Source organism: Glycine max, chromosome 10, assembly GCF_000004515.6.
Source record: "Glycine max cultivar Williams 82 chromosome 10, Glycine_max_v4.0, whole genome shotgun sequence".
Taxonomy (NCBI): domain Eukaryota; kingdom Viridiplantae; phylum Streptophyta; class Magnoliopsida; order Fabales; family Fabaceae; genus Glycine; species Glycine max.
The window spans coordinates 48,496,766-48,509,762 of record NC_038246.2 but is presented as its reverse complement, the minus strand read 5'-3'; the positions used below and the strand labels follow the sequence as shown (position 1 = coordinate 48,509,762).

Here is a 12,997-nt window from a genome sequence, read left to right as displayed (position 1 = left end):
TAACCACATTGATGTTAATATCACGTTAATTCTGTTAAATAACGCAAAAACAAGTGTTTGTTATTTTTAAGATGACGTATGTTCACAGTTTAAAGGCTTCCATCCAAACACGTTATTAAATTGTAATGCACTTTACAAGATTACTCAAGTACTATCACAATTTCATTATACTTACATTGCTAATGATTTGTGCCACTTGAATAAGGTGATAAGTTACATGTAAACATAACTATATATTAGTACAGGCTAAATTCTACCAAGGAGGATTGAAAAACCTTTAATTAATTTGTTCTCGCCTAAAGCCAAATGGCACAAATCTAAAATTTCACATGTTGATCCAGAGACGATACAACACGTAACTTGTAAATGAAGAAATAATTGTTGAAAAGTTGAGTCAAACTTTTTTTGGTTTCAAAAAGTGGAGTCAAATATGGTAATATACTAAACTTTAAGAAAACTGGCTAATAGTAATTAATTATTCGATCATTGATTTTTCGTGTCCAACATATTTACCTAACTTTACAACATATATATTACAGTGGCCTAGTTCAGAGCCTGTTGACCAGTATATAAATGCTACTAATAAAAACCTCTTCACATCCAACAGACACATTAAGAAAGCACATTGTATCATAGAACCACTCAAGAATATATCATATTCCCATTTGAACACATCCCCATAATAGTGCTAGTCTGATATATTTGTTTAAACAATATATCTCACCTCACTCATGCACATGTTTAGGTCCCCCCATTTCCTGTTTTTCCCTAAAGTCTTGATAAGGTGCCTAAACTAAAACTCTTACACATGATGCTGACTGTATGACCACAAATACTAAATATTCCACCTTCAAATCCTTTTTTTAGTAGTATATTCCTTCGGCAACACTTGATTCCTTCAACTTTGAGTTTGAGATTGGGCTAGCTAGCTGGTTCAAATTAATTCAAAGATGATATTGAGGTGAAATTGTCCAAACTCATCGTATTCTTTGTGAGATTCCCAATAAGGATTAGTCAACGGCTCGTGGTCACGCCGAGTGCCAAAAAGGTGTTGGAATAATATCAAGTCACATTACTCAATTTAATTTGGGTTTAAGAATTAAGCCTTTAGATATAGTACTGCATCCTAACACCTTTTATTTGGATAAGACCTATTAGAAGTGGTCACGGCAAAGCAATTTTTGTTCCTATAAGTACCCGACATTGCTTAATTTTCACCATTAGGATCTTAAAAGAATATAACCCTCATATGATACCATCACTATCAATGTTGACCTTGCCTCACCCATCTTTGCCAAATTTTGTTTCTTTGAGACTGATGCTTAGGCAAAATAAACAAAGAAAAATTAACTTGATTTGGGACAGTGATGTTTAGGCTATACCATTATCTCGAGAAAATTTCAATTTCTATATCAACCTACTCTAGCTTCTGTGGTTCATGATATCACAGAGAGGAAGGGATTTCTAGGGTGGGGGGACAGTGTAATCATAATAGTGTGTGAGAAACCTGTAACGGTTTAATGCTGCAGATTTTGCGCATAAACTTTGAGATCATAGCTAGCAATGCAAATGATACTACTTGATTTCTTTTCAGACTAATTAAAAACAGCAATTGCATTCAGAACTCATCATGCACAAACTAGCCAGTTAAAGAAATTTGTACGGATATTTAATTGGTGATCTCTACGTACCAGAATTCACATGGCTTATAATAACATTTAATTTGCTGCAACTGTGCCAGTTGAAAAAATAAAAATAAAAAACAAGAAGAAGAATCATACCGTTAGGTATAACACATAATTATAGATGTTAAATATATTTGCATACTCTCAAAAGAGAAAAAAAAATCTTAAAGACTTAAATCCCACGTATTGAAAGATACTTAGAGTGTACATATATGATAGATAATAGATAATATATTTGGCATTACATTCATCCATTAATTGGGAAGAGATATTGAGAATATATAAAATAGACCATGTTAAAAAATATTGGGCAACAGCTTTTTAAGTTTTAGACGGTGTCAGGTAGCTTCAAAATATGGTTAATCATACAAACTTGTGACATGAAATGATACTCTAATTATGGCTATGATCTTTAAATTGTTGAGATCTTGCCACATACAGTAATGACTTTATGAGCATCATTGCATGGTAGCATGCGTTGCCGATTGCATATGACGTTCGTCGTTCCTAGCTAGTTCCTGAAGTGTTTACACAAAGTGAATTGGATGTGTAACGTGTCAATATGTGCGGTGGTACGGAGCACTATATTAAGCTTAATTAGCTTTAAGCATCATCTCCATTAATTATTCCTGCTTTTGACAGCAATAAGAAAATAAATAATAAAAAAGTCGTACGACATCAAAAACTGCGAATGCATATTTACGAACCATATTTATCATGATTCATGGCATTGAGGTCGAATGTATAAAATGGGAAAATAAAATAAAGAGCTTAGAAACCATTTGTAGTATACTTCTCAATAAATAAAGGTATCAAGATTCAATGCATATGAAACAACAACTTAATTACTCCTTTCCTCTCAACTTTTGTATTATTATATTGTGATAATATTATTACGATAGTCACGTATTAGGAACAGAATTAATCTCTAGTAGATTAAAAAAATACTTATAATCTCTAAGATGGAAAAAGAATATGGTTATAGCTTCTTCTTTTTCACGAATGTGTTTGTTTAAAATTATTTTCGAAACAATCACTTTCTTTTAATGAACAAATAACTCGTGACAAAATTTAGATGATTGGATAAACTATTTAGAGTTTATTCTCTAAATAACTACTTGCAATAGAAGAGATAAATCAAATTGAAACACATGAGCTTTCACCCATGCAATGACCTCTTACCAAATTGTCCTCTTTTTGTACGCTCATCTCTTTCTTTCTTATGCTACCTTCTTCGTTTTTTTGTTTATTTTTTCTTCTTTAATATATGCTGCTGCAAATGTTTCCCTTCTTCTCTTCTCGTGTCCCTTTGAATTCCTACTGTGTTATATAAGCATCCAACGGTTGGAAATCTACCAAGCATAAAGATGATCGAAATAGTCACTACTATACATATGATATTTAGCAATATTTTTTTCCTAACAGTTATTAAAAATGTTGCTAAAAGTTTTTTCAACATTTAAAAAACAGTATCAAATATAAATAATATATTTTTATGATATTTTATCAAATGTTATATATAGTTCATATCGTTAAAAGTTTTAACGATATAAAATATCACAAAAACATGTCAATAATACTTTTTAATAACATTTTTAATATGTGTTAGACAAAAAAATATTATTAAAAATTACATAAATTATGATGAGTTCAATCAAAATTTTTCATATATATATATATATATATATATATATATATATATATATATATATATATATATATATAATGACTCAATCATATCTAGTGTTTGAGATTAAAAACAATAGTCATTACTTTTCATTTTTTCAATGTTTTATCCTTAGTTTGCAAGTTGGTCTGTTTAACTACTAGCTAAGGCAAAAGCAACTAAAGAAAACAAATTTCATTTTTATTACATACCAAATATGTGTGTGCAAATGAGTAAGGAGCTTACTAGACTGGACTGTTTTCTTCAAACAAACAAAAAAAAGACTGGACTGACTTATATACTCACATTTAATTACGCACTTACTGTTAAATTTTGAGCTTCCAAGTTGTTTTCATTTTAGTCTAGGTTATGTCCCAAAAAAAATATTTTAAATGTTATAAAAATAAAATTTTAAGAGTATTTAACATATTTAGCTATAAAAAAATAAATGCAGTGTGACTAGCAGAAAGTAGGTGCAAAAACAAAACATTTCCCCTTATGTAAAGAGCCTAGCTCTTGAGCCCAACATGATCCACAATTTGTCTCTCCATATTCATGTGTGGGCTTATTACTCAGTCTGTCTTAGCCTTCTGTTATGTGCACCTTGAATATTACTAAGTACATTGCTCTTCTCCTCTTTTTGATATATAAATTTACCTAATTCCCCTTTTTTCTTTTATTCATTTTTAAATAATTCTCTTTTCATCGAAACCCCTGTTTCTTCCGCAAATGAAATTTTCCTCTTTTTCTTTGCACCCTCTTTTTCAAAAACAGGGTTCATTTTCGTTTTAATTCCTTTGTTCGTTGAATTTTTTTTATTCTTCCATAAATGCTATTTTTTTATAAAAAAAAATGGAAACCTTTCTTTTAACAACATGAGGCATGCACGAATACTAAATTACGACATTGGTGTTTATGAAGAAAGAAAGAAAGGAAAATTAAGCTGTAAAATAAAAAAATAAAATAAAAAAGTACCTGAAATTAATTTTCGGAGACATTAGTGATATAAATATAAAATAAAAACAGAAATAGGTAAAAAAAAAAAAGGAATGAAAACAAAAAAAAACTGTATTTATGTATTTATTCTAAAAATATAAGTTTCACTAATTATTGGGATACTTTTGAAAATAAATTTTCATTTAAGGACTGAAAAACAAAGTATTTTTGAGGTTCAACTTGAAAATCGGTATTAGTATTGGTAAGAACCATTTTTTCATATATAAAAGTCTGCACGTGCATGCCGAATTCCATTTAATCAATAGTTCAATAGCAAAAATGACTGTGTAGATCAGTTCATACTTCATAATCCTATTATCTAAGTGCTGACAGAAAAAAAATCCTATTATCTGTAAGTGGTCTTATGACATTATCCTTTTGTATGAAACTCGTTCGGAGACTATGACTATCAAAATTGTAGAAGAATCAAGAAGCATTATTTTGTGGAAGTATCCTTATATCAAATATATCCACATGCTACCAGTTTATGTATAGGGGTCGGTAATTAAATATTTTCTATTTATTACTTTTCATCATTAATTCCTCTAAGCTAGTGTTTTTTTATCACTATAATATTACTAATAATTAATCTCAATCGAAAAATTTAACTGATGATTTTTAGTAAAATCTCTTATCTTAATCACGTTTTTTTTCATCCACAAATAAAAATTAAATTGTTGTTTAATATAATTAAAAAATAAATAATTGCTTGAGGAATATTTATTACTGTATCACTGTTGAGTAAAAAAAGAAATTATATACATCCAGTAAAATAAATGTTTATCGATGTATTATTGGTGACGTTGTCCATTGATTACGAATTGATAACATGTAATAATCAAAATAAATGCAGGCACAATTGAATCGTATTCGCCTAAACAATACATTCTCATATTATCAAATACTCTGACACCCTTTCCACGTAAGGATGATAAGCACCTAAACTTGTTTTCTTTCACAGCAAGCCCTAATAAATCATATCAAATCGAAGCACTAGTTAATAAAGCCGTGTTATCTGTATCATCGTTAAAAAGAGAAAGGGTCATTGAGCACATATATAACAAATGACAATGAACCTAAACTGTCTGACGTAGACTCTAAATCTATTAAATCTCATATTCGTCTTATTTGACTAAATACCGTTTGGTTTTGCCACTTGCACGCAATTTGGCCAAATATAGTTATTCAATTGAATCCCTAGATAGAACTTAATTTCGTACATAATTGAATGAACAATTTAGTCCCAAACAAGCCATTGCCCATAGCTATAGCTTGGAAAAGCAAGCAAAAAGTTGAAGATTATGTCATTGCTTTCCTGATAAAAATTCACTCTTTCATTTAATTGTAAATTTGCATATCCTCGTTCATTAAACTAAAGATAGTTTATATTTGAATTCTTTTTATCAGGTAGAAATATGTATTTTTTATTTTGTGATGCTTAATTATCTTTAACCTTTCATATCAAAATAATTTTTTCTTAATTAATTAAAGAATATTTCTTTCTCTAATTTCTTTATTTAATTCAATGATAATAAGCATAATGATATATTTTAAAAATTGCCCAATATTTTTTTATCGACTAAATAAATTTTTATGATATTTTAAAACAAAATTTTGATCACATATTTTTACATTTTAATCTATATTTCATTATATAATAATTTATTTCAAATTTGTGTATATTACTGCTGATAATTCTATACTATACTTAAACTGAAAATCATTAGTTAAGCTAAAATAACTACATATAAGCTATTTTTTATGGAACACTCCATTTAATCATCAATGATGTAATAAATAAAATAATAAAGGGCTGATACAAGAAAGAAAGAACATGATAGAGAGATAGGTTGCAACTCCTATAAATTAATCACAATTGTAGTCACAGAAAAAAAATGACTTTTTTTAAAATAAAAAATAGATCCACAGTTTCACTTAAATTTTCGTCTTATCTCTATTACTGCCATAATGCCATGCTTGCTAGTTCTGCCCCTTTTTCGCTGCTAAGAAGTTTATTGATGACAAGAACAGCGTGGTGATCTGGTTCCAGTACCAGCAACAGTAATTTGCTATGGGTTGAAGGATAACGTGATGGTTAAAGGAGTTAAACCTAAGATAAAATTATATTTTTAGTTTCCTAGTTGTCTTTAATTTTGATTTTAATCTCCCTTTAAATTTATTTATTTATTTATGAATTTAGTATTCTCAATTATGTCAAATCCTGTAAATATAATTCTTAACTTCAAATTTAAATCTTAACTGCAAAAAAAATGTTCAAATCGTCGCGTATTAGGTTCTGATTGGATGATAAACAAAAAAATATTAGAATTAGTTCTTGGACGTACCTTTTCATGTCCAGTCAAGATGTGACACGTGACAGTCAAAGTTTAAATTTAAATTTGATAATTATATTCACAAAATTTAACATAAATGAAAGATTAAATTTGTAAATAAATTTTAAAAAAATTAAAATCTAAATTAAAAATAACATAGAGACAAAAAAAAAATAATTTTACCTACACTTAAAGAAATGTAGCAATGTAGCATAAGTACATAATATGCACGTGGAAGTTTTGGTGGGTGTTCTAACCAAATTTTTGGATGCTGACGAAAATATATAGTGGCACTTGTATGATAGGAAGCACGACGACATTTCTGGAGGTGACAGCCGGTTCCGTTTAATCAAACGCGGATAATTAATCTTTTATGGAAAATTTTCAATCATAACTCACATTTTATTAATTTAACTAATTGAGTTAGATTTTTTTCTTTCAATTTTCTAACTCTTCCTGCTCAATTATAAATAGCTTTTTTTTTTGTTAATTTTTACTATAGTCTCCATCTAATTTCAATATTTCAATCATTTTTAATAAGATTTAATCTCTCAATTTTGTTACAATCAAAATTTTTTCGTCTATTTGTTTCTACTGAAAACTAATAATTTATGGTGTTTTCTCTCTCTCATAAGAGTCTAATTAATGAATGATTGAAATATAGGATCCGTGAAAAGATAATAAATTGTGATAAAAAAATTTAAATTAAAATATAGTTTAAAAGTTTGAGTTGCATTTTATTTTAGTGTTTATTTTTACTTTTTTTCCACGCCTTGTTTCTCTCCAAACAAACACAGAGCTAGTGATTAAGCCACTCTTCCAGTTCTGTAAAAAAAAAAAAAAACACTGTTCCACTGAAAATCAATTTAAAATATTTAAAGGCGTTCATATATGATAACACCAACTCCAATATTAGTGACAGGGACTTTCAACTACGTACTAGGCTGCTACCAGAAGTTGTAACTTTGGGAGAGGCGGCTCACTCAATTCTTATATTGTTTGTTTTTTAACGTTAGTTGAGTTGATCCCCGGATTTAAAAAGTCAACATATGTGACACTATTCTTACAAAACTCGCAGTACGCAGATCACCTACAATTACAATGATAACATATATCTCCATGTTTATCACGCTAATGGATTAATTTAAATAATTGTTACTAGTATGTAAGTGACGAAAGCAAAACATCATTATAATTAAAGACCCTCTTCAGTTAATGCAAGAGTTTTCACTTCACTTAAGAATTAAGAAACCTTAATTAACACTAACATGTAAAATCAATCAACTTAAGCACACTAGACTGATCCCAGTGGATTCGAAGTATTAATTTCCAATTGTTGAAGAGATTTTTTTCTCCAGAAAGTGATACTGTTCTTATTAATAACACACATAAGTGGTATTTGAGTTATTGTCATAAAATTAATTGGCTGAGAAAGAACTATATAAAGAAGTGGACTAACAGAAACAAATGAATGCACAACAAATGATGTTTCTTTCACGTTTTTCATGCCTTTCTTCGACGTTTTTAAGTCATCTTCAGATCCACGTACATCTTAATTCCCATGAGTTTTTCTTTGGAGATTACCTAAATCATAATTAATAAGCATTCATTAGTTTGTTTCTTGGGAAGGTAGTAGTGGTACAATATTGAAGAAGCTGACTTCTGCTGCTTTTCCATTCTAAAAAGGCAAAGCATACGCAAGAGAAGAGCTTCCTCCATATATATATATATATCCCGTACGCAAAGGACACAAATTCCTTTTATCTTATCGAAGCCTCTGCATGTTTCTTCACCTTCCTCACCTCAAATTTTGTAAATGTGTACGTGGATCATGGTTTGTAAACTGTGGCTTCACACAATGGGAAATAAATTTATTTATTTATACTCAAATAGATAAAGGTTTTAAGACTTAAAACCATATTCAAATTTTATTTGTCAAATATATTATTTATGCAAGAATATCTGTTTTTATTCTCCAAAATAATTTCAAGGTATGCAAATTCTATATAATGTCCAAATTAGCATGGCTACTTAATCCATTCAACAAGGTTATCCTTCTAGTTGTCATGTTCATGTATATATATACCCTCAGGCCTCAGGTATATCCACATGATAAGGAATATTATGCACAGGTTGCTTTTGAAACTTTCTTCCTTTAAATACATTGGCAACCTTTTTAATAGAGCGATTTTTTTTTTTTTACCATTTTATATATTCTCAAACAAAAGAAAAGAAACAAAATAAGAAAAAGAATAGGAAAGCAACCTTTTAAAAAATCTTGTCACAAAAAGATTGCTCGGTTTTCCAGCATTTTATTTTCAATTGATATTTGGATGAGATTTAATTTATTTAGGATTTTAGAAGGGTCAACCATTAATAAGTCTTCTCCCATTCAAATTGGAAGGCATAAAATGTAAATAAAGAGAAAGCGTTTATTTCAAATTAAAATTGATCAAATTATATTTATATGCATTATAAAATTCCAAATAATAAAACAATTAATTATTGTAAGGATTTAGTTTTATAATTTTTTTTCTAGCTTTTCTGTTTTATTTTTACATTATTTCGATTAACAGGGACAGGATGCTTTAGTATCATATTTTTAAAAATTCAAATAAAACAATGTGAAGTAGTTTTCTCAATGATCCTTTTCTTCGTTCAAAAGCTCTTAAAAAAATTAATAATATTGAGTGTCAAAAGCAGTACTACTAATTTGCACTCAAACTTCTTCGAAGGAACGATTAAGGACATTCTACTTCAATTAATTTGCATGAAAATTTACTTATGGAAGGCTCAATAACTTATATATCTGAACTAGCATACAGTATAAAATATGTTAGAGAAGACCGTGTTTGGAGGAAAAGACTTTGACAACACGACACGCATGGCATAGGATTCACACTCCTTCAAGTCACAAACTTCTTAATTGAAGCCCATCATCTAGCTTGTAATATATATCCACATATATAATAACGCGTAAGGCTACTTTCTCTTCCAAAAGCTTAGAAAATTATATACTTGATCACAACCCAATTAACGTAACTTAGTTGAATGCATTATTAGCACACTGTACCACACGTTGAAGCATTCCCCACACGTCTTGCCAGATAGAAACTCGGTCATGAGATAACTACTTACAAGTTAGCTAGAAGAGCTTATTGTACTCATTCCTTCGTAAAGTGTTAATTAATTAATAACGTACCAACCCGGTCAAACAGATTATCTAGTAGTGGTGACCTGGCTACATTCGGCTGAATATTATGTCTACTTTTTAGTCAATAATAAACAGATTACTATCCTGTGTTTAAAAATGATAAATAATTACTGACCTGTAAAAAAATGAGAAAGGTTTGGGATTTTTGCATTGACTAAAGTAAAGGAGTATTTGGATATCAACCCTAACTTTGTTGATATCTCAAAACTTATAGTATTAATTATAAAAGAATTAGAAAGTAGAGCTAGCTTAGGGGTAAGTACTTTTCCCAGTTACTAAAAAGGCTGTGGTAAAAATCTCGATCTCTTGTGTAATAAAAGATTCTGGATAGTGGATACGTACAAAGACTTGTTATTAATTAGTAGTGGGTGGATAGATTTGCCAACCCAATAACAAAGTGTCCTTAGCCACAAAATAAAGCGGTTGTAAATTTGGTATAATGATACCAACATGTGCATTAAAGGCAGGAACCACATGGGAAGGGTTTCGGTTCAACCCACCTTACCCATTGCCCTAACATGACATTGCACAACTAATTAATTGTGTGTAGCCTTTCATTATAACTTTTTTTATATTATTAATTTGTCCTTTATTTTTTCTCTCAATATAAATTCTAGATCTTTATGCGAGATATAGTGGACTTGTAACGGATTAACAGTGAGACTTTTAAATATGCTTAAAATTTTCAATAAACTTCATTAATGAATACAGTTCATTTAAGCTGTAAAAAAAAACCTAATTAAACAATAACAATTAAGCAAGCAAATTTCGTTCCCGCTGTCCGCGTTGTTCACGGGGCATGCAGTGGATGTTTTTGGGCCCAAGTAAAACCCCACCATGTTGATTATGTTTATTGGAGAAAGACCTTGACTTAATCCATCCTTAAGTGGTCAATTAATCTGGGTCTCAGTATATACCACCCACCATTATTAATAGACTTCACTCATATACTACTATTGTTTTTATGACGGTGGGTTATTTGTTACTAGATTCGACTCTCTTTTAAGGTGCAGATTGGTAATATAATCATTATCCATTCTAAACAAATTGGAAAAACAAAATTGTGTTGAAAATGTCAAAATTTAAAAATTTAGACATGTGTCTTTTACCACATTTAACGTGGTCTAAATTCAGTTTTTCTTTTTTTTTTTTTTCATTTTTTTTCGTTTCCTTTGGAATTGTATGTATTCTGCAATTTGTACTTGAATCTGACCACCAGAAAGTGAAATCAATTTAATGATTTTTTATATATATATAAGAAATGAAGAATCTTATTACTCAAAGTAACATAAATATATGACCATTGACCAGTAAAAGAGAGACAGTTAAGTTTAATTGGGTCAAAATTATATAATTTATTCTAGCTGTGTAACTAATACAAGGAATAAACAAAAATAGTTTCAGATATATACTTTCCTTTTCAAATAAAAAATCATTAATTAAATCAGAAACCATATTTCAGTAATTCTAATCAATATTTGAATTGATCAAAAAAGTAATTTAAATTTAAAGATAATATATACATTAAATTCATGAACCAAGTTCTGAACAAGCAAAGAAGTAAATGTACAGGAATACGTATATAATGGGAATTAACCTGTATATTTATCTTTGGCATAAATATTACTGATGATGAAAACAATTGTTAGATTCAATCAATGGCAAACAAGAATCCAAAAGCAATGAACAAATTTTGTCTGTACAGAGGAGCAGAAACAAAATCCGAACCTAATCCCGATCCCACCTATATATATACTAAAAACAAACAAAAAAAAAAACATAAAATGAAAATTAAATTAACTGGTGTGAATTCATATTCACCGTACCAACAAATTCAATTTCAATCAAATTAAAATAAACATTCTGTGAACAAATCTACGCCTCTTCATTATCTTCCCCCGAAAACAAACGCGGCCTCTTGGCGGTTACCGGCAACGGGCTTTCCACCTCTTGTTCAACGCCAACCTTCTTCTTTCCGAAATCAAACCCCGCCGGCGACCAGAACTCCGTCAGCGGAGCCGGAAGGTTCAGGTCAAACCCACGGAACGCGTGGGAGGAGGAGGAGGCAGCGCCGCCGTCGGAGGTAGTGACGCCGCTGCTGTTGTTGCCGTTGGCGTTGCTGTTACTGTGGTTGTTTCCGCCGTCGTAGTGACAGCGCTTGTGGCCACCCAGGGCCTGACCGGTAGGGAAACTCTTGTGACAGATGGAACACTCGTGCATCCTTCCGCCGCCGACGGTCGAAGCGGAAACGCTGTCGTTGGCTGTGGCAGAGACGGCGACGGCGGAGGCGGTGGTGTTGGATTCCGACGAGGCCTTGCGGTGGCTGGCCTTGTGTCCACCGAGTGCTTGGTAAGAAGGAAAAGCCTTGTTGCAAACGGTGCACCTGTGTGATAGTTTCAGCGGCGGTGACGCTTCTTTGTGTGACTGTGACGAAGACGGTAATTGGGTGTTGTTGTTGTTACCGCTTTGTGCAAGCATGATGAGGCAAAGAGCCAAGTACTCTTCCTCCGACTCAAAACGAGGTCGTTTGGAGCGTTTTCTCTTGGCCCAAGGCTCGCGTAGGTGAAGGTCAACCTCCTCCTCCTCTTCTTGGTAACCACGGAAGGGAGTGGTGGCTGCTGTTGGTGAATTCAAAGCCTCCAAAGCCATTCAAAGAGAATTGAGCCAACTAGTTTGGTGCTGTGGTGTGTTTGGCTAATTAGGTGTAGACTATGACCATGTAATGATTTATGAGTGTAGATGAGGAAGTGGGTGTGAGCATAGAGGGTTTATATAGGGATGTTATGATGGAAAGAGTGAAATCGGTCAACTAATGAATGGATTACTTAGAAAAGTCAAAACTACGTTACGTAAGTACGTCTGCGCTATATTTACCCTTAATTAACCCCAGACCACACAACACCAAGGTAATGGTTGTGGTTATGAAGACTGAAATTGGGGGAATCTAAACCATCGTGTTGTGCCAGTCAGCGTTTTCTCTCGGTGCATGCCTGCGTGTAAAACACGATATTCATTTTTATTTTGAGATGGTGTAATCTAACTCGAATTTTCTTCCATCAATTTGGATTATAAAACGTATCAATCTTGGGCTAGCTGTGCTCTT

General features: G+C 31.2%; 1 protein-coding gene across 1 annotated transcript; it reads right to left on the bottom strand.

Moving 5' to 3' along the window:
- Positions 1–11,477: 11,477 nt before the first annotated feature.
- On the bottom strand, positions 11,478–12,997 carry LOC100806788 (zinc finger protein ZAT10). The gene has a single exon (XM_003536534.5). The coding sequence runs from the start codon at positions 12,541–12,543 to the stop codon at positions 11,770–11,772; it is 774 nt and encodes a 257-aa protein (XP_003536582.1). The 5' UTR covers positions 12,544–12,997; the 3' UTR covers positions 11,478–11,769.

Coding starts and splice junctions, on each gene's coding strand:
- LOC100806788 (XM_003536534.5), bottom strand. CDS start 12,543: ATGGCTTTGGAGGCTTTGAATTCACCAACAGCAGCCACCACTCCCTTC.